The following is a 26698-nucleotide window of genomic DNA, read 5'->3' as shown; positions in this document are numbered from 1 at the left end:
TGGCTATGGGCCAGAGACTGCAGATTGTGGTCATCTTCAGAGCCTGATACGTGTGCGCCTTATCTCCAGCCAGCAAGTGTCACCGCAGTGGCTGAAAATTGCTTCCCTCAGAGGCTGAAAATGCTGCCTCCACAGCACCTCAGCAAATGGAAGACTTCATCCAGGAATCAACTTTGAATCCTCTTGCAAGGCTGCAGAGCCACTCATCTGGCTGGTCTTGGTTTCTTCCTAAGGAGTTTCTGCTCCTTCTAATCTGTCTGTTGTGGTGCTGTTGACAGTAAAACATCTTGACTAACACAACCTGAAATTTACAGCATCAATATCGCATACAAATATGGGCTCCTCGGTTTAAAATATAGGGACAGGGCTCTAAGATTACCCACTGTCTATCTGGAAACAAACATATACTGTAACAAAAGAGATTAAGCAAAAGAAAAGTGGAACCAGGATTAAGACCAACAGAAATATAATCAGAACATGAAAGACAAACTGAGGTTTAGAGGAGAACTGATAGTACTACTCCTCTACCACAAAGGAATACGCAACCAAAATTTTCTCAGTACCAGATAAAACACCACTGGCAACAGTTGGGCATTGGGTATCCCAGCAAGACTCAACTTAGGTACGAGCTCTAGAATACCAAAGCAGGTTCTGTATTGCTCTATCGTGCGGCATCGGTCCCAGTGGCTATCACTGAACTGATCCTCCTCCCCAACAAGGAAAGCCACATGGCTTTATCTGAGGAAGCTTCCCCATAAGCACCGAAAGGCTCCAGAGGAAATTAACCAGAGGGGAAGGGCTGCACCAGTCACTGGAAGCAGAGCAGTAAAAGAGGTTGTGATGTCTACAGCATGGATAAACACTGAGGTATAGTGACAGAAGGGAGACAGGAACACGTTTCCCAAATAAAAACCAGTTCTGCAGACTCTACAGTCTGATTTTTATAAGAACTATTTCCTGGGGTATTTTGCAACTCTGGAACGATAGAGAAAAATCTGAATTACAGCACTGCAAGTCAGGCATTACAAAAATAATCAGGTCTGGTCAGATTTTAGTTTAACTGAATTAAATAAAATTAGTTTTAAGTGTGTCATGCGACAACACCGGCATCCAAAGTTAGTAACAGTCTTCTTTCACTTGCATGCCCTGTACCTGCTTCCTGTGCTGATTTCTGTAGTACTTCAGCCAGTTCTCGATCAGCAATGTCCTCTGGCTGCATATCTTCCCGCCCTGGTCCATAGGCCAGCTTGGCACACTCAGGAAGCTCGCCTTCTGGAAGGAAGGTGGTCTGTGTACCCGTTGTGCCGATCAGAAGCACATTCTTCTTGAGATCAATAGAACACTATAGGGGAGGAGTCAGAAGAGCATAATGCAAACAAATTTGCCTGGCTAGGAGCAAGTAATCCCCCCCCCCCCCCCCCCCCCCCCCCCCATTAGCGTATTATGCTTTACACAGCAGTGAGAGGTAGATCTGATGCATTCGCCAGAATGATAACAAATGGGAACAGACTCGGGAATAACGCAAGGAAATATTTCTTCACAGAAAAAGTAGTAAATGTGAGGAACAGCCACCCAGTGGAGATGATGGGAGACAAGGACTGCATCTGAATTCAAGAAAGCATGGGAAAAGCACAGAGGATCTCTGAGGGAGAGGAAAGGATTATAGAAAAAACCCTGAGCATGAAAGTGGGATTTTGGAGTTTATAAATTTATTGTTCAACAGCAGGTACCTGGTCACTTTATCTCCAGGAAAGAAAACCAAAGTATCAACCTATCAGCAACCCAACACCTCACTGCAAAACAGTTTACCATACCAGAAGCACATAGGCAGCTATTTCTAGTATTTGAGCAAGGCAGGAAAGAGAGAAAAGGAAATTATCACTCAACCCTGTGTGCCCGTCTCTGGGAAAAGATGACTCAAGTACAGATCCAAAATGTTGAGAATGGCTGATTCTTCATGTCACGGGTCCATAAGCAGTCTGCAAAAGTTACACGTTTGAACTTCTGCAACTATTTTTTTCACATAAAAGGAGGCAGCTTCGACTATTGTATTAAAAACTGTTTGCTCTAACACAATTTGTTAAAACCTCTTTTTTTTTTTTTTTTAAGGTTTCTGGCGGCTTTAGTCACCTTTTCCCAAAGATGTCACGTATGTGACAAATGAAGGCCCAGGAGAAGTAAGGTGTGTGACAGTAGCTTCTATAAAGTACCATGTGAAAAGACACTAAACACTGTTGCCTCTTCCAGAAATGTAGAGGTACAAACAAGTACAAGGAAAACAAACAAAACCAAAACCAATCTCTCCAGGCTTTCCTCATCTTCTCCAGGCCTTACCTGCTAACTTCCTTTCCTTTAGTGCCTCCAAACCAGTCCAGACTGCTAGATTATGCACTCCTACCAGCAGGTGGAAACTGAGAAAATATCCTACACCTGAATACACTTATAAGTAGCCTGTGCAGTCCTCAGGGTGTCAGTATTTCGTGACAAAAAATACCATCACCCCCAGCAATTTCTCTTTCTCCCCCAACACCACTCATTCAGAGAGATCCTTGCAAGTCTGACAACAAAACATCTGGCTTTGTCACACTAAAACAAAAAGTGTGCGTTTCCCCCCCCCCACCCATTTTTTTCTTACACACAAAAACAATACAACCATGATTCTTTGCATTGCTGCTTGACCAGAACCTACACACCTGTCGGCGAACCACCAAAGCCTCAACAAGTACCTCTCCGAAACAGGAAGGGTTCTGGAACAGTCTGGAGGGACTATAGGAAAGCAAATTAGCATTCCTCCAAGCTAAGGGTTTTCAACTCAATCCTCAGGACACACCTAGCCAGTCAGGTTTTCAGGATACTCACAATGAATATCTATAGAATGGAAATACTGCATGCAAATCTATCTCATGCACATTCATTGTGGATATTCTGAAAACCTGACTGGCTAGATGTGTACTGAGGACTGGGCTGAGAACCCCTGCTCCAAACCACTCCAAAATGCTGGGACGTACCAGAGCAGTAATCTTCAAGGGTGGGCCTTCACGAGCCCTACAGACAAAATGCACATGCCAAAAGCTGTGTTCTGCCTAGCCTGAATATCCAAGTCTATAATGCCTCACAAAAGAATGCAAGGATGACCAGACCGCTGCCCTACAGCTATCTGTGGCAAAACCAAACTACTTTCTGCCCACAATGCTACTAGACCCCCTAGTGGAGTGAGCTTTCAGGCCCTCTGGTACCCGGCTTTCCTTCTGAATATATACCAACGCAATTGCTTTCTTCAGTCAACAAACAATAAGTGCCCTGGACATCCCCTCTCCATTTGCGATCACCAAACAAAATGCACACACATCTGACCAACAAAACTCCTCTGTTCTGCGAACATATTCGATCAACCCCTCCTAACATCCAGCCAATGCAACTGTCGTTCCTCTTCAGATCCTTTGGCCTCCCCCACTGAAACAACCTTGGGAAGAAAGGAGGGAACAGGACAAAGAATCATCCACTCCTTGGAGACTACCAGGAAAGGCACCCTACATGACAAGGCCTGAACTTCCGAGATCTTCCAGGCCGACGAAACAGCCAGCAGGAACACTGCCTTCAACATCAGATCTTTAAGCGTACACTTAAAACTGGCTGAAAGGGAGTTTTCTCAAGTGCCAACAATAACAAATTCAGGTCCCATGATGGAACCAAAGGACACCAAGGACAACACAGGAGCCTAACTCCTCTAAGAAAATAAAGGACATTAACCCAAACCTTCAGAAGGCCCCGAAAACATGGTATAGCTAACTGCATTTTTAGAGAAGACAAACAAGACCCTGATCCAAACCATCACTCAAAAATACTAAAATCTCTCTCAAAGAAGAGTGCAAAGACTGAACCTGACGAACTTGGCACCAATCCTCAAAGATCTGCCATACACGAATACAAGCTAAGGAAGTCCACACTTCAGAGAGCTCAGCATTATCGAAATTACACTATCCGAGAACTCTTTATGCTGAAACCAAGCCCTTTAAAGAGCCAGGCCATAAGACAAAACAGACATGGATCTACCATGTTGACTGAGCACTGCATTTTAAAAGATCCTCAGACATTGGAAGCCATGCCTAACTTCCAAAAGCCAACTGAACCAAATCGAAATACCACAGACTTCTCAGCCAATCTGGAGCTATCAGAACAACCGGAACCCAGTGAAGCTTGATCTTCTGACTGATCTGCCCAAACAGGAGACCTGATGCTGACCATAGATGAACCAGGGCATCTATCCCTGCCAACCTCAGGTCCCTTCTGCGGCCGAAGAATCTGGACACCTTCACATTTGCCTCCATTACCATTAAGTCCATTGTAGATTGACCCCACATGCATACCACAAGGTCGAATGGCAGTCTTTTTCCTGGGTCCAGAACATGCCAGCTGAGAAAATCCACCTGGACGTTTTCCCACGCTGGCTACATGCACCACTGGCAGATCTGCCAGGTGGAGCTCTGCCCAGGTCATTAACAGGGAAGCTTCCTCTGCCACCTAACAATTCATAGCACCCCCCCCAACTGACAATGGCCACAGCTGTCACACTGTCGGATAGGCGGATGCTCTTTATGATCTCCAGGTGTTGTCTAAGTCGATGGCCCTGGTGTCACACTGTCGGATAGGCCACAGCTGTCACACTGTCAGAAGGCATTCACACTGCCTTGCCCTCCAGAAGGGGTTGAAAAGACTAACGCCAAATGAATGGCCCTAGACTCCATTCTATTGAACGACCACTGTGCCTTGTCCAACAACCAGAGACCCTGTGACACTTCGTCCAGATAACGGGTGCCCCAGGCCTAGAGGCTGGCATCTATAGTCACCAAATGTCCATTCCGGAGGATCCAAGGGCAAGCTTTTCATCAGATTGGGTATGTGAAGCCATTAATGCAGACTGCACCTCACTATGCCTCTGAGGGAAGCCTCTCATCCAAGTGCTGCCTCTGGGGGGGGGGGGGGACCAACAAGAGAAAAGAGCCTCTTGCAGTAGCTGCATATGAGCATTAACCCACTAAATTACCTCCAGAATGGTTGCCATAGAGCCCAGCACCTGCAGCAATTCCCTGACCAGAGGTCTTGGAGGGACCAATAGGGATTGAATCCAGTGCTACACACTGCTGTGAGAAACACATGTTCCTGAACTGTATCGAACTGCATCCCCAGGTACTCCAGCACATGGGAAGAAGTCAGTTTGTTCTAGGCCAAGTTGCTTACCCAGCCCAAGTATTCCAGTAACTGAACAACCTGAGCTGTGACTTATCACTCTCCTGAAAGGACTTCACCTGAATCAACCAATCATCTAGGTATGGGTGCACTAGGACTTCCTCCTTCTGGAGAGCTGGCGCTAAGACGACCATACCTTTGGAAAACATGTGGGGCGCCATGGCAAGACGAAAGGGGAATGCACAAAACAGATAATGCTGCCCCCAAACTGTGAAGCCAAGAAGTCTCTGATGTCCTTGCTGGATTGGAATATGGAGATCAGCCTTGGTCAAATTCATGGAGGTAAGAAATTCACCCTGCCGCACCACCACAATAACCAAGCAAAGGGTCTCCGTGTGGAACTGGGGACCCTGAGGGCTCGATTTACCTTCTTGAAAACCAAGATGAGTTAAAGGGTGTACCCTTCACACACAACCTCTAGGACTCACTGGTCCACAGTAATTTGGACCTACCTTCTGTAGAACTCCTTCAAGCGTGCTCCTATGGCTACAGGAAAGTGGACCCCCACACCTTCATTGTCCCTCGTGAGACTGATCTTGAATGGCCGACCCAGAGTCTATACCCCTATGCCAGCTTCCTCAAAAGAATCAAGTCCTCTGGAAGAACCAACTTTGCTGAACGTCAGCCACTCTGCCTGGGCAACAACGATGAGTTTCCCTGTACTGAACTCTTCCAAAACCTCCATGAACACCAGTCCACGGCTTATTCTCTGGAAACCTGGGAACCTTCGTCTCTCCAAGGCTCCTCACCAAACAAAGGACTCCCCTTGAAAGGAACTTTGCTCAGCTCAGACCTGGAAGCCACATCTTACAACCAACCTTGGAGCCACAGGGATCTGAGAGTGGCCACACCAGGGCCATCGACTTAGACAACACCTGGAGATCATAAAGAGCATCCGCCTATCTTGATTTTTGCTACTTTCTGATCCACCAAGGACAAATCGTCCGCCTGTCTATCTAGGACCTTTTCTGCCAAACAAAAACAGGCCCTGGCCACGACACCCCTTCAAATAGCTACTTGCACCACTAGAACAGACACATTAAAACTCTGCTTTAAAAGAGCCACCATGCGACGGTCCTGAGGATCCATCAGTGAGGTCTTGCCATCCACTGGGACTGTTGGTTTCTTGGTCATGGCATAAACGGCATCTACTTCAGGCAGACACAAGTTGTCCTGATCCTCCTCAGGGATAGGATAAAGGCACACCATGGAACGTACCACCCTAAATGGCATATTTGGTGACTTCAACTGTGTTTGAGTAACATTTTGAATATCCTGATGCATGGAAAAATCTTGAATGGTTTCCTGACCGCCCTTCAAAAGAGGATCCACCTTTTGGGGCTCCCTTCCATTAGGAACCTCCACAAAATTCAGAACAGAGAAGTTCTGATAAATCAGTTCTTGAAGTTCCTCTCTGTGAAACACCCAGACAACAGAAATATCCTCCCCCAAGGAGCCAACTTCTCTATCCACTCCTCCCTCCTTCTGCCCCCTCAGGCAGATCTGGAAGCTCCCTCTGCCTCTCCAACCTTCTGCCAAACAGTTTTCTTCAGACAAAAAAACCCTCGTATCTCCAAAATGAAATCCGGGATGAACCCTACCCCGGAGATATCCTGCTGCATTATATCCACCCCAGAGGTTGAGGGGGATGACATTGCCTCTAGATACAACGGCAGGTCAGAAGCCGGGCTCTGCTCAAAAATGGCAGCGGCTCCTGCTAAAACTGGAGCCAAGCCACTAACAGCCTCCACTTTTGTGGCAACCAACTTGGAAAGCCTGAGAGGAGGGAACCACGGGCCCAGCCAAGAGAGATGGCCCTCCAGGCTTCGGCTCCAACCAGTGCCGACATGCTCCAACCATATCTACACTGCGGCACTGACTTTAGAGTATCAAAGCTTTTCAGTGTTCATGGCACATGGCAATAGAGCTCCTTACCAACGACAACACAGCCTCCTGCTTTCCCTTTCAGTGCAACTGAAGCGCAGCCCTGGGATACTACAATACTGGCGTCGAAACACAGCACGGTCAGGCAACATAAACTCTTTTTTTTTGTTGTTGTTGTTCACAAAGAGAACAGGCACTCTTCCCTACATCAGGGGTGAGGCAGCGAGCAGTACAGGCAGAAGGAACAAAGGGGTGTATGAGGGGGATTGACTCCAGGACAGAAGAGACCCCTACGGCCAAATGACCCTGGGGCCTAACCTAACCAGACTGCACAGGCCTACCATCCACCACATGCTGAGACTAATAAAACCTGAGCGCTGCAGAGGCTACTTATAGGTGTACTCATGTGTCAGAAATTTTCTCAGTCTCCACCTGCTGGTAGGAGTTCAAAACCCAGCAATCTGGACCAATTTGGAGGGAAGCTAAGGAAAATACCTTTCTTCATAACTCACTGCAAGGCAGGCAATACTCACTGTTCTAACTGGATGGCATTCAGAAATATTCCAAGCTATTTTTGGTTTCTTTTTAAGATGGGGATTTCTCTTCAGGGGACCCTGGTACGTGTGGCTTCTGCATCTTAGATTACAGCTGTGACCAATGTCACTTCACCATCCCCACTCCCTCTCAACCCCAGAAGAATCTTTCACTTTAGGCTTAATTAGGCAAACCCCAGATCTTTTCTATCTTGCAAAGGCACAGACGGTTCTGGGTTCTTACTGCTCAGATATATCTAGTTACGTTCACAATATAAATGAGATTACTTAAACTGTTGTACACCTGAAATCTTCTGCTAGCAGACATGAATGTATAACCAGAGAGATAGGGCCTATTACCTGATGCCGTTTGAGCATGTCCAGTCCCAGAAGCATGTCCATGGGCTGCTCCTCCAGGATTGAGAAGGAACATGGCAGGAAGTCCCCTTCAATCTGAACCTGAGCTAAAGCAGAACACACCCCCACACAGGAGAATGATCATCATCAGACACAGGGTAACAAGGAGGACCAACTGCACAAAGCTGATCTGGGAAAAGTCACTAAAGAATAGAAAAACAAAACCAGCTGAAGGTAACAAACATAAGGCAAAGCAGCAGGGAACGAGTTTAGGAATTTCACATGAGAGGAGAGTCTGGACATAGACACAAAGAGGAACGGAGGTAGTACAAGCCACAAGAACATTATTAAATGCTCTAGAGCAGGGATGGCTAATCTTTTACCAGCCCAGGGCCCAAATGACTGCTTTGGAAAATGTTAAGGGCCAGGACCGTAGTATCTATGGCATGACAGCTGCACAATACACAAGCAAGACAAGCTTAGCGGTCAATTCACTAAAGGGTGTTTCCCCAGTCTGTGTCTATGGGGAAAAAACTTGAAGGAGGGGTAGGCTCAGCAGGGACACGATCGTCTTTGCTAACACAGCCGTCCATAGTTTCAGGTCGACACAAGCCACTGCAGTCTTTTTAAAAGAGAGAATTCTGTACCCCCTCATGTGCCACCTACTGTCTTACTTGCACTGAGTCATACACAGATGAACATTTATTTACATTATCAAATAGTATGAGAAGCAAAGAGGGTGAGCCATGAAACTCATTAGTTTCAAATTTAAAATACATTTCAGAAAGTACAATTAAGCTGCAGAATGTGTTTCTGGAGGATACGATCAACGTTCATAGCATGGCTAGGTTTAAAGAAAGACTTGGGCAAGTTTCTGTGAGAGAATACAGAGCAGACCTGTTTTTATTGGAATCTGCTGGGCACTTCCAAGCGACCCAGACTGGCACTCAAATACACATTCTGTAAGAATCATTGTATTTGTATGTATTTCACATTATTTTAACTGTTTACAAACCACAGCGAATGCAGGTTTAGAGCTATGGTTCACAAATATAAATCACACCCAACCAAAGTCTCTCTCTTTTAACCTTAATCAGCCTCTGTCACTTTTTATCCCACCTATTCTCATTCCTGGTTTAAGATCTCTCCTCTCCCTCCCCCCCACCCTGGGTCTTATGTGCATCCAGCAGTGAAGGCCCAATGTAAGGGAAACTCTCTTGATGGCAGAGTGTGTTGCTCCTTTTCACTGGACTGTAACTTCTTTCTAAACAGGAAAGATACCCAGGAGAAGCAAAGGTGTAAACGAGGAGCAGGAGCCCTCACTGTATCTCCATGTTACTGACTTCCTGCTGTGACTACAATGGGGGCAAGACATACATCCAAAGGTCTTCAGCAGCAGATGGGGATAGATTGCACTAGGCTGCTCCTCACCGCCACCCACCTCATAAGTACATAAGTAATGCCACACTGGGAAAAGACCAAGGGTCCATCGAGCCCAGCGGCCAATCCAGGCCAAGGGCACCTGGCAAGCTTCCCAAATGTACAAACATTCTATACATGTTATTCCTGGAATTGTGGATTTTTTCCCAAGTCCATTTAGAAGTGGTTTATGGACTTGTCCTTTAGGAAACCGTCTAACCCCTTTTTAAACTCTGTCAAGGTAACCGCCTTCACCAAGTTCTCCGGCAACGAATTCCAGAGTTTAATTATGTGCTGGGTGAAGAAAAATTCACAGGCCAATATTGGGCCATGGCAGGCAGAAGAAAGTTGCCACTCGGTTACTATCATTGTACAGCGTGGGCATTGTCAATAGCATTCACCATTTTTACATCTGCAGAACTACGTTCCCTATGCAAGCATAAGCAAAGTTAATAGGTACTGGATCATCATCTGCATATGACAGTTAAATTGAAACCAATGATACCTATTTACGACTTCAGATGCGTACTGAAGTATGATCTTGGTGTGGCTGGATTACTGCAATGTCCTATATGATGAATGCCATCTTCGGGTATGAGGGCATTGCAGGAGGTTCAGAACGCAGCAGCTCATGTTCCTGCAGGAATTTCAAAATTTTCTCATATATCCTCAGTTTTAAAATAACTACACTGGTTACCTGTGTTTCAAAGAATTCAATTTAAGGTGTTAATGCTTGTTTATTAAACTTTGTATCTTGCTGCCCCATGCTATTTGAAGGAATCTTTGCCTGTTTATCAGCCGCGCCGGGTACTGAGATCAGAAGCTGCCATGCGACTTCCAATGGACGTTGTAAAACAGTTACATTATGCCAATACATGGTTCGGCCTTTGTGCCAGCTGCAATTTCATTATGGAATGCACTCCCTAACCGACTTCACCACTGTGGTCGTCTTGCACAGTTTAAGAAAACTTTAAAGACTCGTCTATTTGTGAAAGCATTTTCTTGACGCTATGAAGAGATTTGTCATTTTTATTGTTTGGTATATTGAATTTGTATTTTGATGTTTTTCTTTTTATTGTGTATATTTTTAATTGGAAACAACTTAGTTTATAGGTGGTCTAGAAATCTTTTAAATAAATAAATGTCCAGGCAATTCATGCACTAAAGAGTAACAGTCTTCTCACTGACTTAAGGTCAGAATAAAAAACTTTACTTATTGTTCCAATCTACTGTAGTTCTGCAGTTTTGCCTGAAGTCGCCTTCCTGTACAAAACATTATATTTTACAGCTTAATCTCCCAGAGTATGGCGAGATGTAATTTTGTATGCATGAGTGTGGTAACAAGAATTCACCTGATGGGTCAATTCTGGTTGTCAGCCCTCGTGTACTATCCATTAAGATTTCCCTCTTTACTGGGTGGGGGTGGGGGGGGGGGTGGGGGGAGAGAGAGACAGAACCACAGGTTGCCCTAATAAGCTCTTCTAAATCTCTGTATATTCAGCAGGTTGAAGGTGTTTCTTTTGAGTTGTCATCAATAAAAAATGTTGAACCATAAAAATAGTTTTATAATTAATAAACAAAATGTCATGTATTATTTGGGAGCCTCAAGCTCAGGAGTTAGCTCTGGCCTTCATTTTCACAAATGATTACTTTTACTGGACTGGTAAATGCTGGTCACCCTAAAATAGAAGGAACCAGAAATCTGGAACAATACCTATTTTATCTGCAATAAATGGTTTTCATTATTATCCACCGATTTTCTCCTCTTTTAATAATATAACATAAAAGTTCTTTTGACAGAATTGTATTCATTCCAGCAAGTATTGTTTATACCAAAATGCATCCACAGGTAAAACACTATTAAACAGGTCTTGGTTTCATGAGACCCACAGTTTCTGCACAATCATTGTGGACCATCTGAAGCGCTCTGCGACTGGGGTTGCTTATCCCATGCTGCTGGAAACAGGCTCATAGAATCGCCTCCTTGGAAGGAAGCAGCAACAGAGAGTTCTGCGTGTTCAGAGACCTCTTTCCAGATCATCATGAACAAGAATCATTGGGGGGGGGGGGGGGGGGGGGACAAAAGACTCACAGATTACTACAGATGATGACAACGGTAATTTGCTGTTACCTTACCATATGAACATGCTTCACTTACCTAGGTGCACCCTGCCAATAATCTTCTGTGTGCCCACGCCCTTGGCGATTCCTGCCCACCGTTTGTCTACCAGCCTCATTATATGACACCTCTCAGCACAAGCCTGACTCATTATGGTCATCTGGGCACCTGACAACACAGCAAATGAAAGAGTGACGTGGGAACATCCACCCACGCTGAGCATGCTTCCCTACATCAGCACTTACACATCAACAACTTGTATGACAGATCTGGAAAAAGCTCACACTACTGGGACATTTGTATTTAGTGGCACATGACAACCAGAAATGTCACACTATGGCTAAGACAATGAGGAGGTTTGGCTACAGCTGGCACAAACAGGGGCTTTAGCTACAGCCAGTCTAGATGAGGATGCCACATGGGTCTGGGGTTTGCTTTAATACCTGAAACTGTTATGTCATGATCTTTGTTTTATTGGATTATACAGGTTTATTGTGGAGGAGCAGCCTAATGGTTAGCACAGTGAGCTGAGAATCAAGAGGAACCGGTTTTGAATCTGCTATGGCTCCTTCTAACCCTGGGCAAGTCGCTTAACCCTCCAGTGCCCTAGGTAAGATTATGAGCCCATTAGGAACACAGAAAGTACCTGTATGTAATATGTAGCTGGCTCAGATGAGGATACCGCAGGGGTCGGGGATTTGAGGATTTTTTTTTTTAGTGCAATATGTTTTTAATTATTAAGGAGTAACAAACAGAAACAAGGGCTGTGCTAATCACACAATACAAAGACAAATTAGAGCAATGAGCTTAAATGTCAAAATACACATCTGGAGGAGTCCATCTTTGAGAGCACTTAAACAAAGAACTGTGTATGGTATCAATGAGTCTGACACTCAAGATTGCATCACATTTAATATCTAACGCACTATTATCCTTCTAGTTGGATATAATCAGCTTAATCACTAAGGATAACAAAAAAGAAAGCAGATATGTTTGCTGTTCTTTCAACTTCTTGTTATGCCCCAGGTCCTTTCGGATGATAACATTATAGATCAATTCTTTATGGAGACCAAAAATATCAGAGAAATGCTGCAGGGGTTTGCTGCATGGGTCAGGGAGGAAGGGAAGGGGTTTGATTCAAAAACCGGCTCAGCTGAAGATGCTACATGGGTCGGGGGGGGGGGGGGAGTATGGTTTAATAGTTGTGCCAGAAACAATATTCAAGGATGATGATACAGAGGAAATGGAACAAGTCTCGGTGAACCTGGAAGATAGACTGAGCCAAATTGACAAGTTATAGAGAAGCATATCACCTGGATGGATGATATACACCTCAAAGTACTGAAAAAAAACTCAGAAAATAAGATTGCTGATTCATTATTAGTGATCTGTAACTTGTCGTTAAAATCATCCAAAGTAATGCCAATTTTTAAAAAGGATTCCGGAGTGATCTGGGACATTACAGACCAGTAAGCCTCACGAAATGCTAGAAATTATTATAAAGAATAAAATACCAAATAGACAAACATGATTTAAAGGAACAGAGTTAGCACGGATTCCGCCAAGCGAGGTCTTGCCTCACCAATTTGCTACATCTTTTTGAAGGTGTGACTAAACATGTGGATAAAGGCGAGCCGGTTATGTAGTATATCTAGATTTTCAGAAAGCTTTTGACAAAGTCCCTCATGAGAAACTCCTGAGAAAATGAAAAAGCCATGTGATAAGAGGCAATGTTCTGTTGTGGGTTGGGAACGGGTTAAAGACAGAAAACAGAGGGTAGTGTTAAATGGCCAATTCTCTCAATGGAGAAAGGTGGAGATTCGAGTGCCCCAGGGACCTGTATGGGAATAGTGCAAACTTGTAAGATGAAACAGATCTTGTGCTCCCAGGTGACCTCACTCACCCAATCAGGATCATCCATTCACCCCATTTCTATACTTAAAATCACCTGAGTCAACGAATGCTTTCACTGGATATCCATTCACTCTGCAGTTAATGTACAGCATCACCACCTGGCCAAAGCTCTCTGGAGCCTCTTCCATAGCGATGGTCATATTCTCTTCAATGTTTTGCTGCCTGCGGAACATGAAGCAGAAAGCAGAACTGGAAACTCCACTTCTGACACACATTCACATACAGCTATCAGGTTCAGGTTCTAAGCACTCCATGGACCAGTACTCCCTCAACTGCCCAAGGGGAGGAAGGTTTTCACTGAAGAAAAAATTATGCACGTTATATAAAATGTCTCGTAATTAAGTTTGTATATATTCAGGTTCTGATCTTCTATGTCCCACTATGAAGGGGGCAAGTTAAAAACCCCTTAAAGAGGAACATTTGAGTCAAATAATGACTGAACGTGAAATGGGTTTAGGAGTCGCCTAATGAGGAAGCCATCAAATGCCAACTCACATCAGCTGTCCGCTTGTCCACCTACTTAACACTACAATGAGGCCACCACCACCCACCCTCAGGTCACTAGGAACATAACAAATACTATAGTGGGACAAGCCAATGATCAGTGGAGTTCACTCTCCCCTCTACTACTATTACTACTACTAATCATTTCTATAACGCAACTAGACATACACAGTGCTAGTAGTGGCCAAGTGAGGCTGGTAGCAGTACAATCCATCCCCTCTTAGCCACTCCTAGTTCTCTGTAGTAGAGAGTGGCTTTTCCCACGCAGAGCTGCAAATAGTGAATACACGTGTATTCAGAAACATCTCCAGATCCCTTTTAAATCCAGCGTATTCTTAACCTTGACCAGCTCTTCCAGCTTAATTGGGCCTTGACTGAATAAAACGCTCACTCTAGTTTTTAAATGTTAACAGTTAACTCATGATTTTGTAAATTTCTATCATATTCCTCGTCATTCTCCAAGCTGAAGGGTCCTAGTTTGATTAGCCTTTCTTCATAAAGGAAGTTATTCCACCCCCCCTTTATCATTTTGCTGCATTTATATCTGTACAGAACAAACCTCAATGCCATGTTCCCCAGTGCTGGAACAACCCACTTCTTAATTGTACTCCGTGGCCCTCATGGGAAAACAAATTAAGAGACACAAGACACACAGATAATAAAGCTCTGACCTGGAATCAGTTATACATCTTGCCAGAAGCTGCTTCTGTCTAGTTACAACCCTTAGAAGAAGGGTACAGAGAAGCAGTTATCACCCTACACATTTCATCGGGCATGCTAAATAGACCATTTCAGTCTCGATTTGCTGTCATCCACTTCGTTAGCATAAAAGCCACAGTAAGTTAGAGTAACTCATCCCCACTGAGAACTATATGAACACAATAGCATCGCTATATTCCCATTCCCACTTATAAATGGGCTTAAAGCAAGAAAAATGGATATTGTAGAAAAGGAGCAAAAACACAAGAAAGGAAGTGTCTATCCCAAGTATGGAGAAAAAGGATCCTCCAGTACCAAGACATGCGATCAGAGATCAAGAAAGATACTGAAAATATTCCAGTTGTATTGGGTGTCATCAGTTGATTAAAAAACTTCCTTATAAACTCCAGAAGGAGACTCACTTTGGAATCATTTAAATGATGAGACAGGCATTAGCAGTAAATTTGAGAAGCTGAGGTCTAGTTTAAAACAATTATTAATCCACTAATCTCTCATAATTCTAAGAAGACTTCATGAAAACCATGAGAAAACAAAAAAATAAAAACAACCAACAGAATGAAAACCTCAATCGACAGAAGCCAAGGCTCCCAGACGTGATGTGGAAATTAATGTTCCTTGAGGTCAGGAACTCTCCCAGGCACAAGGCAACTACAATCGAACGAACCGTCTCCATGCGAAAATACCTCACTCTGAGCAACCTATTGAGGCGTTTTAAGGTCCAGAACAAGCTGAAAGGCTCTCTCTTTCTTTGGCACTATAAAGTACATGGAGTAAGCGACCCAGGCCCCACTTGGGAGGAGGAATGGGGGATACCGCTCCCAAATCCTCCAAGCTCTGAAGCGTATCCAACACCACCTTCCATTTGCTTGCAGCCTTGCAAGGGGACTCCAAGAAAAAAATTTGCGATTGGCTTGGAGAACTCTAATTTGTACCTGTCTCTGATGAGCTCCAAGACCCTTTGGTCTGAGATTATTGGGAAGAGTAGGTCAAAATTATCAGTCAGATGACCTATCTTTTCTGCGTGGAAAAGTGGACTGGTGCCCCCCCCCCCCCAATCACTGGGCCAGATGGGAGGCATGTGAGGATATGGAGGACTGAGTCGAGTCCCTCTTGTCTGCCCAAAAAGACTCCCTCAGCCGGGAACATGGCTGGGCAACCTGGAACGAACACCAGTGCTTATCCTCGGATAAGCTCTGAAACTTAGAACGCCTGTTGTTGACCATCTTCTCCAGATCCTCTCCAAAATGCAGCTTTCCCTTAAAGGGAAGCTTGGTAAGGTATTGTTTCGAGGCCATTAGCTTAGCCGAGGCCCGAAGATCATCAAATATGCCAGACCCATCTCAGAGGGAAGGAGGAGGCGGTCTCAGCATCAGCCAGAGAATCCGCCGTCTGTTGTACCCAACTAAGACGACTCAGCAGAATAAGAGCTACAGACAATGGCCTGCAACAACAAAGCAGCCACCTCAAAGGAGAGCTTGAGGGAAGATACCAACTTCCTATCCTGAAGATTATTGAGGGCAATGCCATCCTTTACTGGCAGGGTGGTTTTTTTGTGACCGCTGCCACCAGGACATCAACCTTAGGCATCTGCAAATTTTTCAGTTCCTCTGGGGACATAGGGTAGAGGCGCACCATAGCCTGGGCCACCTTCAAGCTGGAATATGGAGTGTCCCATTGCGCCAAAATAAGCTCCTGCATGGCCTCATGAACAGGAAAAGACTTAGGAAGTCGCTTCGTACTAGCCATCATTGGGTGTGTCAATGCTGGAGGCTGAGGCAGAACATGAGAAATTAAGTAACTTCAGAGCTGCAGCAATAAAGCTCGGTGGTTCCTCCTTATGGAACATTGTGACTGCCTAGGGATCATCGGCTTCAGACTGAAGGATCTCCCCCCTCCTTTAAAGCCTCTGGGTTGAGAGACTACAAGGAAGCCCCCATCCGATCTAAGAGGGGGAACCAGGGTCCAGCTTCATCCTAGTCTCCAGATGCTGTCTCTTAGCCGCTAGACTCATGGTCAGAGGCAGAGAGGGTCCTGTACAGGGTGAGAATGCTGCAGCAGGTACAACTGGTGCAGCAACAGAACAAACGACAGAGAAAAAGGCATTGAGAAACCTTCAGTGAAACCAGAAGGAGCTGAAGGACCCATCTACCGGGAAGTAGAGGGCAGAGCAGCCGAATCAGACCCCACCATGGCCACCGTTCCCACAGCTGAACTTGGCAGGAGCCATCAGAGACTTCCCCTACGCAAGAGCCCAGGTGAATTACCAGTGATTTGGGGGAAGTCAATGGTCCGGAGGGCAGGAAACACTGTGATCAAACTCCCAACGTAGTCCTGCATGTCACACAAATGGTGCTTAGCCACTTCAGCCAACATAAGAAAAAGAAAACTGCAGCACAGCAGGGAACCCGACAGAGATATCAAATTTAAAGAGGTACTCACTTGACCTGAAGAAGGTTTATCACACAAAGTCCCTGCTGCCTCCAGTCTGAAGTTTATTGCAGACTTAATATAACACTCAAGCATGGGTGTAGTTTGACAGTTTCATTTGGGGGTGCAAAGGGGGGGGGGCGTGTATCTCGATCTCCTTCGAGCCCCCCACAGCACTAGAGTCTTCCAGTGGTGTCCGGTATCACCCTCCCATGTTTTCCAATCCCCCGAGCCGCCGGCAGCCTCAGCAAAAGCAGCACACATTCTACTTTAGACTGCCCCAAGGCCCTTCTCTCTTCTACAGCTTCCCACCTGCACGGGATCAGGAAGTTGAAGGAGAAAGAAAGGCTTCCGGGGGCAGGTCTAAAGCAGCGTGTGTGCTGCTTTCTCGCAGAGGCTGCGGGTGGCTCGGGGGATTGGAGGATGGGGTGGCAGCTCATTTGGGAGGGGGCACTGCCCCCCTCGTCCCCTCAAACTACGCCTATGCACTCAAGAAAAGAACCATCAAAGCAGTTTACAACTTCAAGTATCAAATAAAAGGAAAAGAAAGGAACTACAATGTTGTGAGAAGGAAAGAAGACAGTACAGAACAGAACTGCCACACATCAACCGCATTCCCCCATCAAACATCAACCAAGCACCTAGGCCCCAAAAGCCTGATGGAAAAGATGCATTTTAAGTTTACTTTTAAAGTGTTCAAGAGATTGTACCAAACGCAAATCCAAGGGGAGGAAGTTCCACAGAGTGGGGCCCTGCACACTGAACAGTTCCACTCTAAAAGTAGATGACCAAATAACGGAAATTGGGGGCACCTGAAGTAGCTGTTTTTGAGAAGAGCAAAGCATTCGCAATGGAGTATAGGGTAATAAAAAGCAAGTCAACGGAGTATACAGAAGAGAGCCTTAAATATCAGGAGTAGTATCTTATATGTCACTCTGTAAGAAACCAGAAGCCAATGTTCGTTTCATAATAAGGGGGTAATGTGCTCTGTTTGACCGATTGCTTTAAGCAATTGCACAGCTGCGTTTTGCAGTAGTTGCAAGCGCCATATCTGTTGTTGAGTTATACCACAGAGAACAGCGTTGCAATAGTCTCTTCTCATACATCTTATGGCACAAACCCCTGTACCATTTTTGTCGCCTTCCTCTGAACAGCCTCAAGTCTTTTTATGTCCTTGAAGAGATATAGCCTCCAAAACTGGACACAATACTCCAAGTGGGGCCTCACCCACGACTTATAAAGGGGCATCTACACCTCCTTTCTTCTGCTGGTTACACCTCTCTCTATACAGCCCAGCATTTGTCTGGCAACAGCCATCACCTTGTCACATTGTTCCACCGCCTTGAAATCCTCAGACAATATCACCCCAAGATCTCTCTTGATTCCTGCGTGTCAGTCTCTCACCCCCCCTAGCACATACTACTCTTCTGGATTTCTACACCCCCAAATGCATCACTTTGCACTTCTCAATAAATTTTAACTGCCAAATATTTGACCATTCTTCTAATTTTTGAAGATCTCTTCTCATGATGTCCACTCACCAGAGGATGTGGTCAAGGCATTTAGCACAGCTGGGTTTAGACAAATTCCTAGAGGAGACGTCAATAGACAATTACTAGATGGGGAGATCTTGGAAGGCTATCGCTCATCCCTGGGAGCAAGCTGCAAGGAATGGATCTATTTTTTGTCAATCTTTGTGTACTTCCTAATGACCTGGATTGGCTACCGTAAGAGAAAAATTTGGGGTCAGATGAACCCTTGGTCTGACCAAGCATGCATATCTTTCTGACAGTGAGAACTGAATGATCAGCAGCCTAAAGAGCTAGACTCTCACTACATAAGTACATAAGTACATAAGTAGTGCCATACTGGGAAAGACCAAAGGTCCATCTAGCCCAGCATCCTGTCACCGACAGTGGCCAATCCAGGTCAAGGGCACCTGGCACGCTCCCCAAACGTAAAAACATTCCAGACAAGTTATACCTAAAAATGCGGAATTTTTCCAAGTCCATTTAATAGCGGTCTATGGACTTGTCCTTTAGGAATCTATCTAACCCCTTTTTAAACTCCGTCAAGCTAACCGCCCGTACCACGTTCTCCGGCAACGAATTCCAGAGTCTAATTACACGTTGGGTGAAGAAAAATTTTCTCCGATTCGTTTTAAATTTACCACACTGTAGCTTCAACTCATGCCCTCTAGTCCTAGTATTTTTGGATAGCGTGAACAGTCGCTTCACATCCACCCGATCCATTCCACTCATTATTTTATACACTTCTATCATATCTCCCCTCAGCCGTCTCTTCTCCAAGCTGAAAAGCCCTAGCCTTCTCAGCCTCTCTTCATAGGAAAGTCGTCCCATCCCCACTATCATTTTCGTCGCCCTTCGCTGTACCTTTTCCAATTCTACTATATCTTTTTTGAGATACGGAGACCAGTACTGAACACAATACTCCAGGTGCGGTCGCACCATGGAGCGATACAACGGCATTATAACATCCGCACACCTGGACTCCATACCCTTCCTAATAACACCCAACATTCTATTCGCTTTCCTAGCCGCAGCAGCACGCTGAGCAGAAGGTTTCAGCGTATCATGGACGACGACACCCAGATCCCTTTCTTGATCCGTAACTCCTAACGCGGAACCTTGCAAGACGTAGCTATAATTCGGGTTCCTCTTACCCACATGCATCACTTTGCACTTGTCAACATTGAACTTCATCTGCCACTTGCACGCCCATTCTCCCAGTCTCGCAAGGTCCTCCTGTAATCGTTCACATTCCTCCTGCGACTTGACGGCCCTGAATAATTTTGTGTCGTCGGCGAATTTAATTACCTCGCTAGTTATTCCCATCTCTAGGTCATTTATAAATACATTAAAAAGCAACGGACCCAGCACAGAGCCCTGCGGGACCCCACTAACTACCCTCCTCCACTGAGAATACTGGCCACGCAATCCTACTCTCTGCTTCCTATCTTTCAACCAGTTCTTAATCCATAATAATACCCTACCTCCGATTCCATCAATTTCTTCAGGAGTCTTTCGTGCGGCACTTTGTCAAACGCCTTCTGAAAATCTAGATATACAATATCTGGAAGTCTTCACATTGGACAAACACAGAAAATACATGACAAACTCAGGCTTAACCCTTCCCCCTCCTGCAAGCAGTGAGTATGGCAGGATCAGCCACCTCTGCCCCCCCCATCCTTGCCTGCAGTGGGAGTGGCATCAGCTGTGGCAGTGACTGACGCTCTTACCTGATGTCCTCTTCTATTTTGGCCTGAGCTTCAAGGTCAAAGGGATCTGCTGAGAAGAGCCGAATCCTCTCTTCTTCCCTCTTGGCTCTCTCTTGCTGCTGCTCTAACAACACCCTGATGAATTTCTCTGTTAGAACGAGGAAAGCCAGAGAGAAAGAGAACGTTGGAGGTTAAAGGTGCTAGTTCAGTGCTTTTGCCCCTTGCTTATGTAAGATGTGTCCCTAATGCTGATGAAAGTTGTTGGAGAAAGTACAGAAATAAGGGAACATTGTTGCATATATGGTGGGTCTCTGCCCCAAAGTGAAAATCTACTGGAGACATCTGATAAGACAGATGCTGGGAAGACTATACCAAAGTCCCTGCCCGTCTTCCTCTTAAACCACCCAATGGTAGAGATCCCCCAAAACACAGAGCTGTCTGGCGGTGCTTTGGAAGTTAGCGTCCCCTCAAGAGAAATGATTTGAAATAGATTGTGGTTTATGTTTATTTATAGCCCACTTTAATCCAAGGCAGGTTAACAACCCAACATACATAATCTAAAAATACAAACTACACATGGACACTACAGAATCAGTTCAGCACTAAATACAGCAGCATCAATACCACAAAGCATTGCAGATCAATAAGATGGTCCAACAGATCATTCTTACAGCATCCTTTTAAAAGATGTAATACGAATGGAGTATCCCCAAGGGCGCGCAGTCAAATCCTGAATAGTCTTCCACGGGGAAATTCAGAGAATAAAGAGCATTAAGGACTGGAGCAAGCATGCAGGATTGGAAAGGGCGGGTTAGACAGGGAGAAGGGTTCGGGAGGTTTAGGGGCTGAATAGAGGATGGGGGTGGGGGATAAATGAAGAGAGGAGAGTTAAAAATACAGGAGTGCGTAATTAGTATGTAACATATATAATGGTCAAAGAGAGGTAGGGCTACGTGGGTATGACTTGGATATATCATTCTGTGGTTGTTTAGTGTCTGTAATATAGTTTGGAATAGAGAGGGGGAGAGTTGGGTGGGAGAGGGAGGGGGGGGGGGGAAATGGAAAAACTTTAGTGATGGATGTTATCATTGTGTAACCTCGAATTGTGCAATGTAAGATGGAGTTCGTTGGTAATGTTTACCTTGTTGATCACTAATAAAAATCGTTGAAACATAAAAGATGTAATATTCTGCTGAGATTTCAAACATAAAGGTAACTTGTGGCATATCTATATATCTTATGTCTAAACTCAGTACACTGTGAACTGTCAAAATATGATTACTTTTCATTAAGTATGCAGATTTCCTATCTAGTCTGGGAGGCAACTGGAATAAGATATGTAGAAACATAACTGTGTGTGTGTGTTGGGGGGGGGGGGGGCAGGGGGATTGGAAAGCGTGGAAAATCTGAGGAAAATTGCTATTGTTACATGAAATTGTATTGTTGGTGCACTGAAGGAACAACTGTGCATATTACTGCTATGAACTGGAGTTATGGAAGAAAACTCCTGCCCCTGCAGGACGACAGAAGAGAAGTGGAGGAGTGGCCTAGTGGTTAGGGTGGTGGACTTTGGTCCTGGGGAACTTAGGAACAGAGTTCGATTCCCACTTCAGGCACAGGCAGTTCCTTGTGACTCTGGGCAAGTCACTTAACCCTCCATTGCCCCATGTAAGCCGCATTGAGCCTGCCATGAGTGGGAAAACGCGGGGTACAAATGTAACAAAAAAAAAAAAAAAAAAAAAAAAAGTCTTCAGCCAGCACAAATTAAACCTATCAGCACAACTGGCTGAACCCTAAAGCATAAAGCTTCCATGTTTTGGTTCCTTGTCCACTAGATGATGAAATACCTGGGCTCTTGGAAGATGGGATGCAACAGAAGAGTTCATTTATCAACAGTTTGTCCAGTAATTCTTCCCTGCAACTTTGGGCTTCAGGTACCTTCATCTGCCGTTCTCTGGGGTATTTCCCCCTAGTACACACCCTCCCCTTCCAACTCACTTAGCCCATTCATTGCAGCAACAATCCTTGGTCAGGAATCACACATAGCAACTTCCTCCAGACTCCTGAAATTGTAGGTCTTACATCCAGCTGATAGGCAGCACCCTTGTGCCATAAGGATGAGGTACTTCCTTGGCTGTGTCCCCAGCTGACCTGAGGATCAAACCCAGAGCACGGCCACTAAACCACTAGACTGGCACCATCACAACTGCTGGGTTTGTAAAATCTTATACTAGACTTCATTTGTTGAATGAATCATTTCATTTGCTCCTGAGATCCATAACAAACATTTGCCTCACACCGGTAGCAGCTCACTGCAATGGAAACCTTCTCGCTTATAAGTACCTCTGGTTGGGCTGACACCGATGAGGGCATAGGCAAGATTATCCGTGACTAAACAATCTCCTGGTATATGTTCAAGGGCTGCATATAATTTAGTGATGAACCATAAATGCTGGATAAGCAGGAAAATCCTTAGGAACTGTTCTCTTTATCCCACCCTGTCAGCACCCAGTACATCCCATAAGACATATATGACCTGTATATGCCCTGGTGCAGGAGTAACTCACCCAGATCTCCACTCAGCAGGGCGTCAGCCAGAGGAGGGTTGCGCTCCTTCAGCAGCGACAGCTCATGTGGGTTGCTAAGCAACATTTCACGCAACAGCGCTGGATTGTCCAATCCCTGTGAGGAGGAGGAGGAAGAGGAGCCAGGGGGAGACAAGCCGCGTGACTGTGCTGGCTGCCGACCGGATGCTCCAGGAACTGCAATGCTGCTAAAATCTATTGAGGGTAACCCTTAAAAAAAAAGAGAGAAGTATTAATACATTTAAACTTTAAGAATATTCACCCATCATACAGAAACCCCTGCTTAGCCACTAGCCATCGTGTCCGTATTAGGAGATGCCATGTCTGTGAATCTATGACAGAAAAAACTGTGAAAGAAAAGCATTACATTATTTTGCTCTACTCTTACATTTTAGAATTCAAATCCTGTACCGTACTCTGCAAAAATATAGGCTTTCCTGATGACTTTCTTGAGTCATACAAGTTCAGACGTATGGGCTGTACCCCTCCCACCAGCAGATGGAGACAGAGCAAAGAGTTGTGAGCCCTGCCCTATAAAGGCCTGTCATTCTTCAGTATAGCTATATCAAAGCAGATCCTCCATTACAAAATTAACAGATACACTAAAATTTCTTTCTTGCACAGAGCCACAACCATGAAGAACTGTCATCAGGCTGAAGGATGATGCTTGGAACTAATAATGAGCTCCCAAGACTGAGAGCTTGATGGTTTTGGTGGTCTCTCTGCCAATATCAACGATTCAATAGCTTGGCGTACAGGAAAGGGTTCTGTGTGCTAATGCCCTCCAGTATTGAGTCTGTAACCACATTCTCTGCTACCTTAAGTTATTATGGAAAGCAATTCTTTCCTTAAGAAGAGGCGAACCACAGGGCAGAAGTGCAGTAGACAAGAAAGAGTTCAATTCTACAGTGTTAAGTGAACAAGAGGTCAAATCTAAGATGGGCATCCAGTACCACCATTGCAGAAAGAGGTCTCCTTACCTGAGAATGGTGCAGCGAGCCCAGCATCTGCATTCTCCTTCTGCCTCAAGATCACTACATCGCCATCTTTCAAACCATAGGAGGCCAATGAACGATGGCTGTCTGTCAGAGGAACCTCTGCATAAATAATCTGTACAGGGAGAGTCACAGCAAAGAGTTGAGCTCAGAGGTGATGGAATCTAAGGGAGACTTTTAAAAAGAAGAGACTTCAAAAGCGTGATGACAAAATCTTAAAAACCGTATCGTTTCTAATAATCCCCCCCCCCCCCCGCTGCTTCAGGAGAGAAAAACACCGTAAATTTAGTCTTAAATCCAAATCTAGATTCCTCCAATAATCCCCTCTCCCAAAGGAATTTGCCTTAACCGGCACTGCTCTCCTCCACAGCCCCACAATGACAGATGCCCCAAAGCCCCACACCATAACCTTGAGAATAACAACAACCATTAGCACGTGCTGTGTAGGCGCCCATAGGAATATTGTGGGCGCCTACACAGCGCATGTTAAAAGTACCAACGCGCCTCTAGCGCACAGCTTAGTAAACGGGGCCCCAAGTGATCAGATTACAAAATTAAATAAGATGAAATCCCAGTTCCATCCAGTACTCTCTACCTGAAATGTTTCTCTTTTCAGTGACACTGATTATGTAATCCAGGCACCCTGTACAAGATAAATTATCTTCCTTGCCTCAGAAAAATAAAGTTGGTTAGCGCCATCCATTCAAACAGATGTTCTACCTAGAACTACATTTTTATTTTCAACTGAGGCTCGTTAAAGTTTCCTAGAGATTTCTTAATGATCAAACTGAACTATTCCGGTCATAACCATACCACAGGAAACAGGAAGCAGACATGCTACCATAAGAGACCTTAAAGTAGGAGTGGGCAACCTCGGTCCTCAAGGGCCACAACCCAGTCGAGTTTTCAGGATTTCCCCAATGAATATTCATGAGATCTATTTGTATGCACTGCCTCCATTGTATGAAAATAGATCTCATGCATATTCATGGGGAAATACTGAAAATCCAACTCAGTTACAGCCCTTGAGGACTGAGGTTGCCCACCCATGCCTTTCAGTGATCCTACAACTAGGCGTGTGATTAGGTTTACACAAATACTATTCTAATTGTAAATGCCAGTCTGAATATATATGGTCATATTCTACTTCACGTTATGTTTTAAGTTACTCTTTTATCACGATTTATGCAAAAAGTACAGCTATGGCAGTGTCAGACACCACATATCAGTCTTGACAACTGATAAAAAGGATAATGTTAGTTTAACAGCCTGGTTTTAGGTTCATGCCTGCTTCTCTATTGGATAAGAATGGTTGCTCAAATGAGAGTAGGTTTTGGCATTTAATATACTTCATTTCATTTACTGAAAGATATGCTATCAAATCAATCAAGGTGGAATACAGGCCTACTGGTTATACAAATGGGCAATTTTATCCTTGTACTGAGTTACAACAAATTTAACAGCTTCTGAACTGTCCAGGCTGAAAACCAGGGAAGCCAGGGTTAGAATCCCGATGCTGTTCCTTGTGACCTCCAGCAAGTCACTTCACCCTCCACTGTCTAAGGTCATTAGCACAGGTACATCCAAATCAGAAGAGTTTTTGCTGGGGGGAGAGGGGGTCACCAGGACCTGCTTTGGTGGGGTTGGAGAGGGAGTGGTGGGTCTAGGGTCCACTCATGCCTCCAGGGCATTTTGGAGGGGTAGACGACAGGGGATGGAATCAGGGATTTTTTTTTTCCTGTCAGTGTGGGTTAGTCCCCACTCACACACTGACAGAAAATGAAATACAGTATTTACTCATGATGCTGCAAGATGGATACAGATTACTGCAATGGTGTCTGCATTTTGTTTACTGACACTGAATACTTTTTAACGCCAAAGTAATTTACATTGCATTACTTTTTATTTATTTATTGCATTTGTATCCCACATTTCCCCACCTATTTGCAGGCTCAATGTGGCTTACATAATACCGTAAAGGCGATCGCCAAGTCCAGTATGGAAACAAATACAATTTGATATTAGGGTCGGGTAAGGTTAGTATATTCAGGTACATAGGGATCGAAGATAGGAAGAAATATATAGTGTCCAATACAATCTATGGTTTTACTGTGTTGCAGAATTGAGGTATCTAAGTTACTTTGCTGCATTGAGAGTAAAAACTGTTTTAGCACAAGCGTTAGAACGCTCTCCATTGAAGTTAAATACGGCATTCTAACACTGCACTTATTACATCAAGGCCTCAGCTGGAAAAAGCAGACTGTGTTAAGCTTGAGTGGAGGAGTAGCCTAGTGGTTAGTGCAGCGGACTTTGATCCTGGAGAACTAGGTTTGAATCCTACTGCAGCACCTTAACCCTCGGTTGCCCCAGGTACAAATAAGTACCTGTATATACTATGTAAACCACTTTGATATACAGCATTTCTGTGGTTTTTGCAACTACTTTCAAAGTCCCATTGTTCCCTTTCCCTAGTGCTTGAGGTGATTGCACATTCTAGTTTAGAGCAGTTTCACTCTTGTTTATACCTGGTTCACAAATATACAGCCAAGAGCAGAAAGACCCAAAGGTCAGGAACTGAACCCTTCAGAAAAACATGGGACACTCCATACTGTCCACGGATGTGAGGTACATAAGATCTACTATTACTCTCATTATTATAAATGCTTGATATACTACCATTAATGTCCAAAGTATAATGAAGCAGTTTACAATATCAGTATACGTACGGAAGGGGAGAGCTGAAACCTGAGCAAGAG

General features: G+C 44.7%; 1 protein-coding gene across 2 annotated transcripts in view; it reads right to left on the bottom strand.

Moving 5' to 3' along the window:
• The window catches only part of DDI2 (DNA damage inducible 1 homolog 2), a 50559-nt gene that overhangs the window by 13364 nt on the left and 10497 nt on the right, over positions 1–26698 (bottom strand). For both annotated transcript variants that reach the window (XM_030185844.1, XM_030185845.1), the window contains exons 2-8: positions 23928–24057; positions 22930–23157; positions 20384–20510; positions 13508–13635; positions 11599–11727; positions 8025–8128; positions 1153–1342 (exon numbers count right to left, since the gene is read on the bottom strand). In XM_030185844.1, coding sequence (XP_030041704.1) covers positions 1153–1342; positions 8025–8128; positions 11599–11727; positions 13508–13635; positions 20384–20510; positions 22930–23157; positions 23928–24057 — 1036 coding nt within the window. The remainder of the gene's footprint in view (positions 1–1152; positions 1343–8024; positions 8129–11598; positions 11728–13507; positions 13636–20383; positions 20511–22929; positions 23158–23927; positions 24058–26698) is intronic.

The sequence above is a fragment of the Microcaecilia unicolor genome, chromosome 13, assembly GCF_901765095.1.
Source record: "Microcaecilia unicolor chromosome 13, aMicUni1.1, whole genome shotgun sequence".
Lineage (NCBI taxonomy): Eukaryota > Metazoa > Chordata > Amphibia > Gymnophiona > Siphonopidae > Microcaecilia > Microcaecilia unicolor.
The sequence above is the reverse complement of the archived record's forward strand: the minus strand, read 5'-3'. Positions and strand labels throughout refer to the sequence as shown.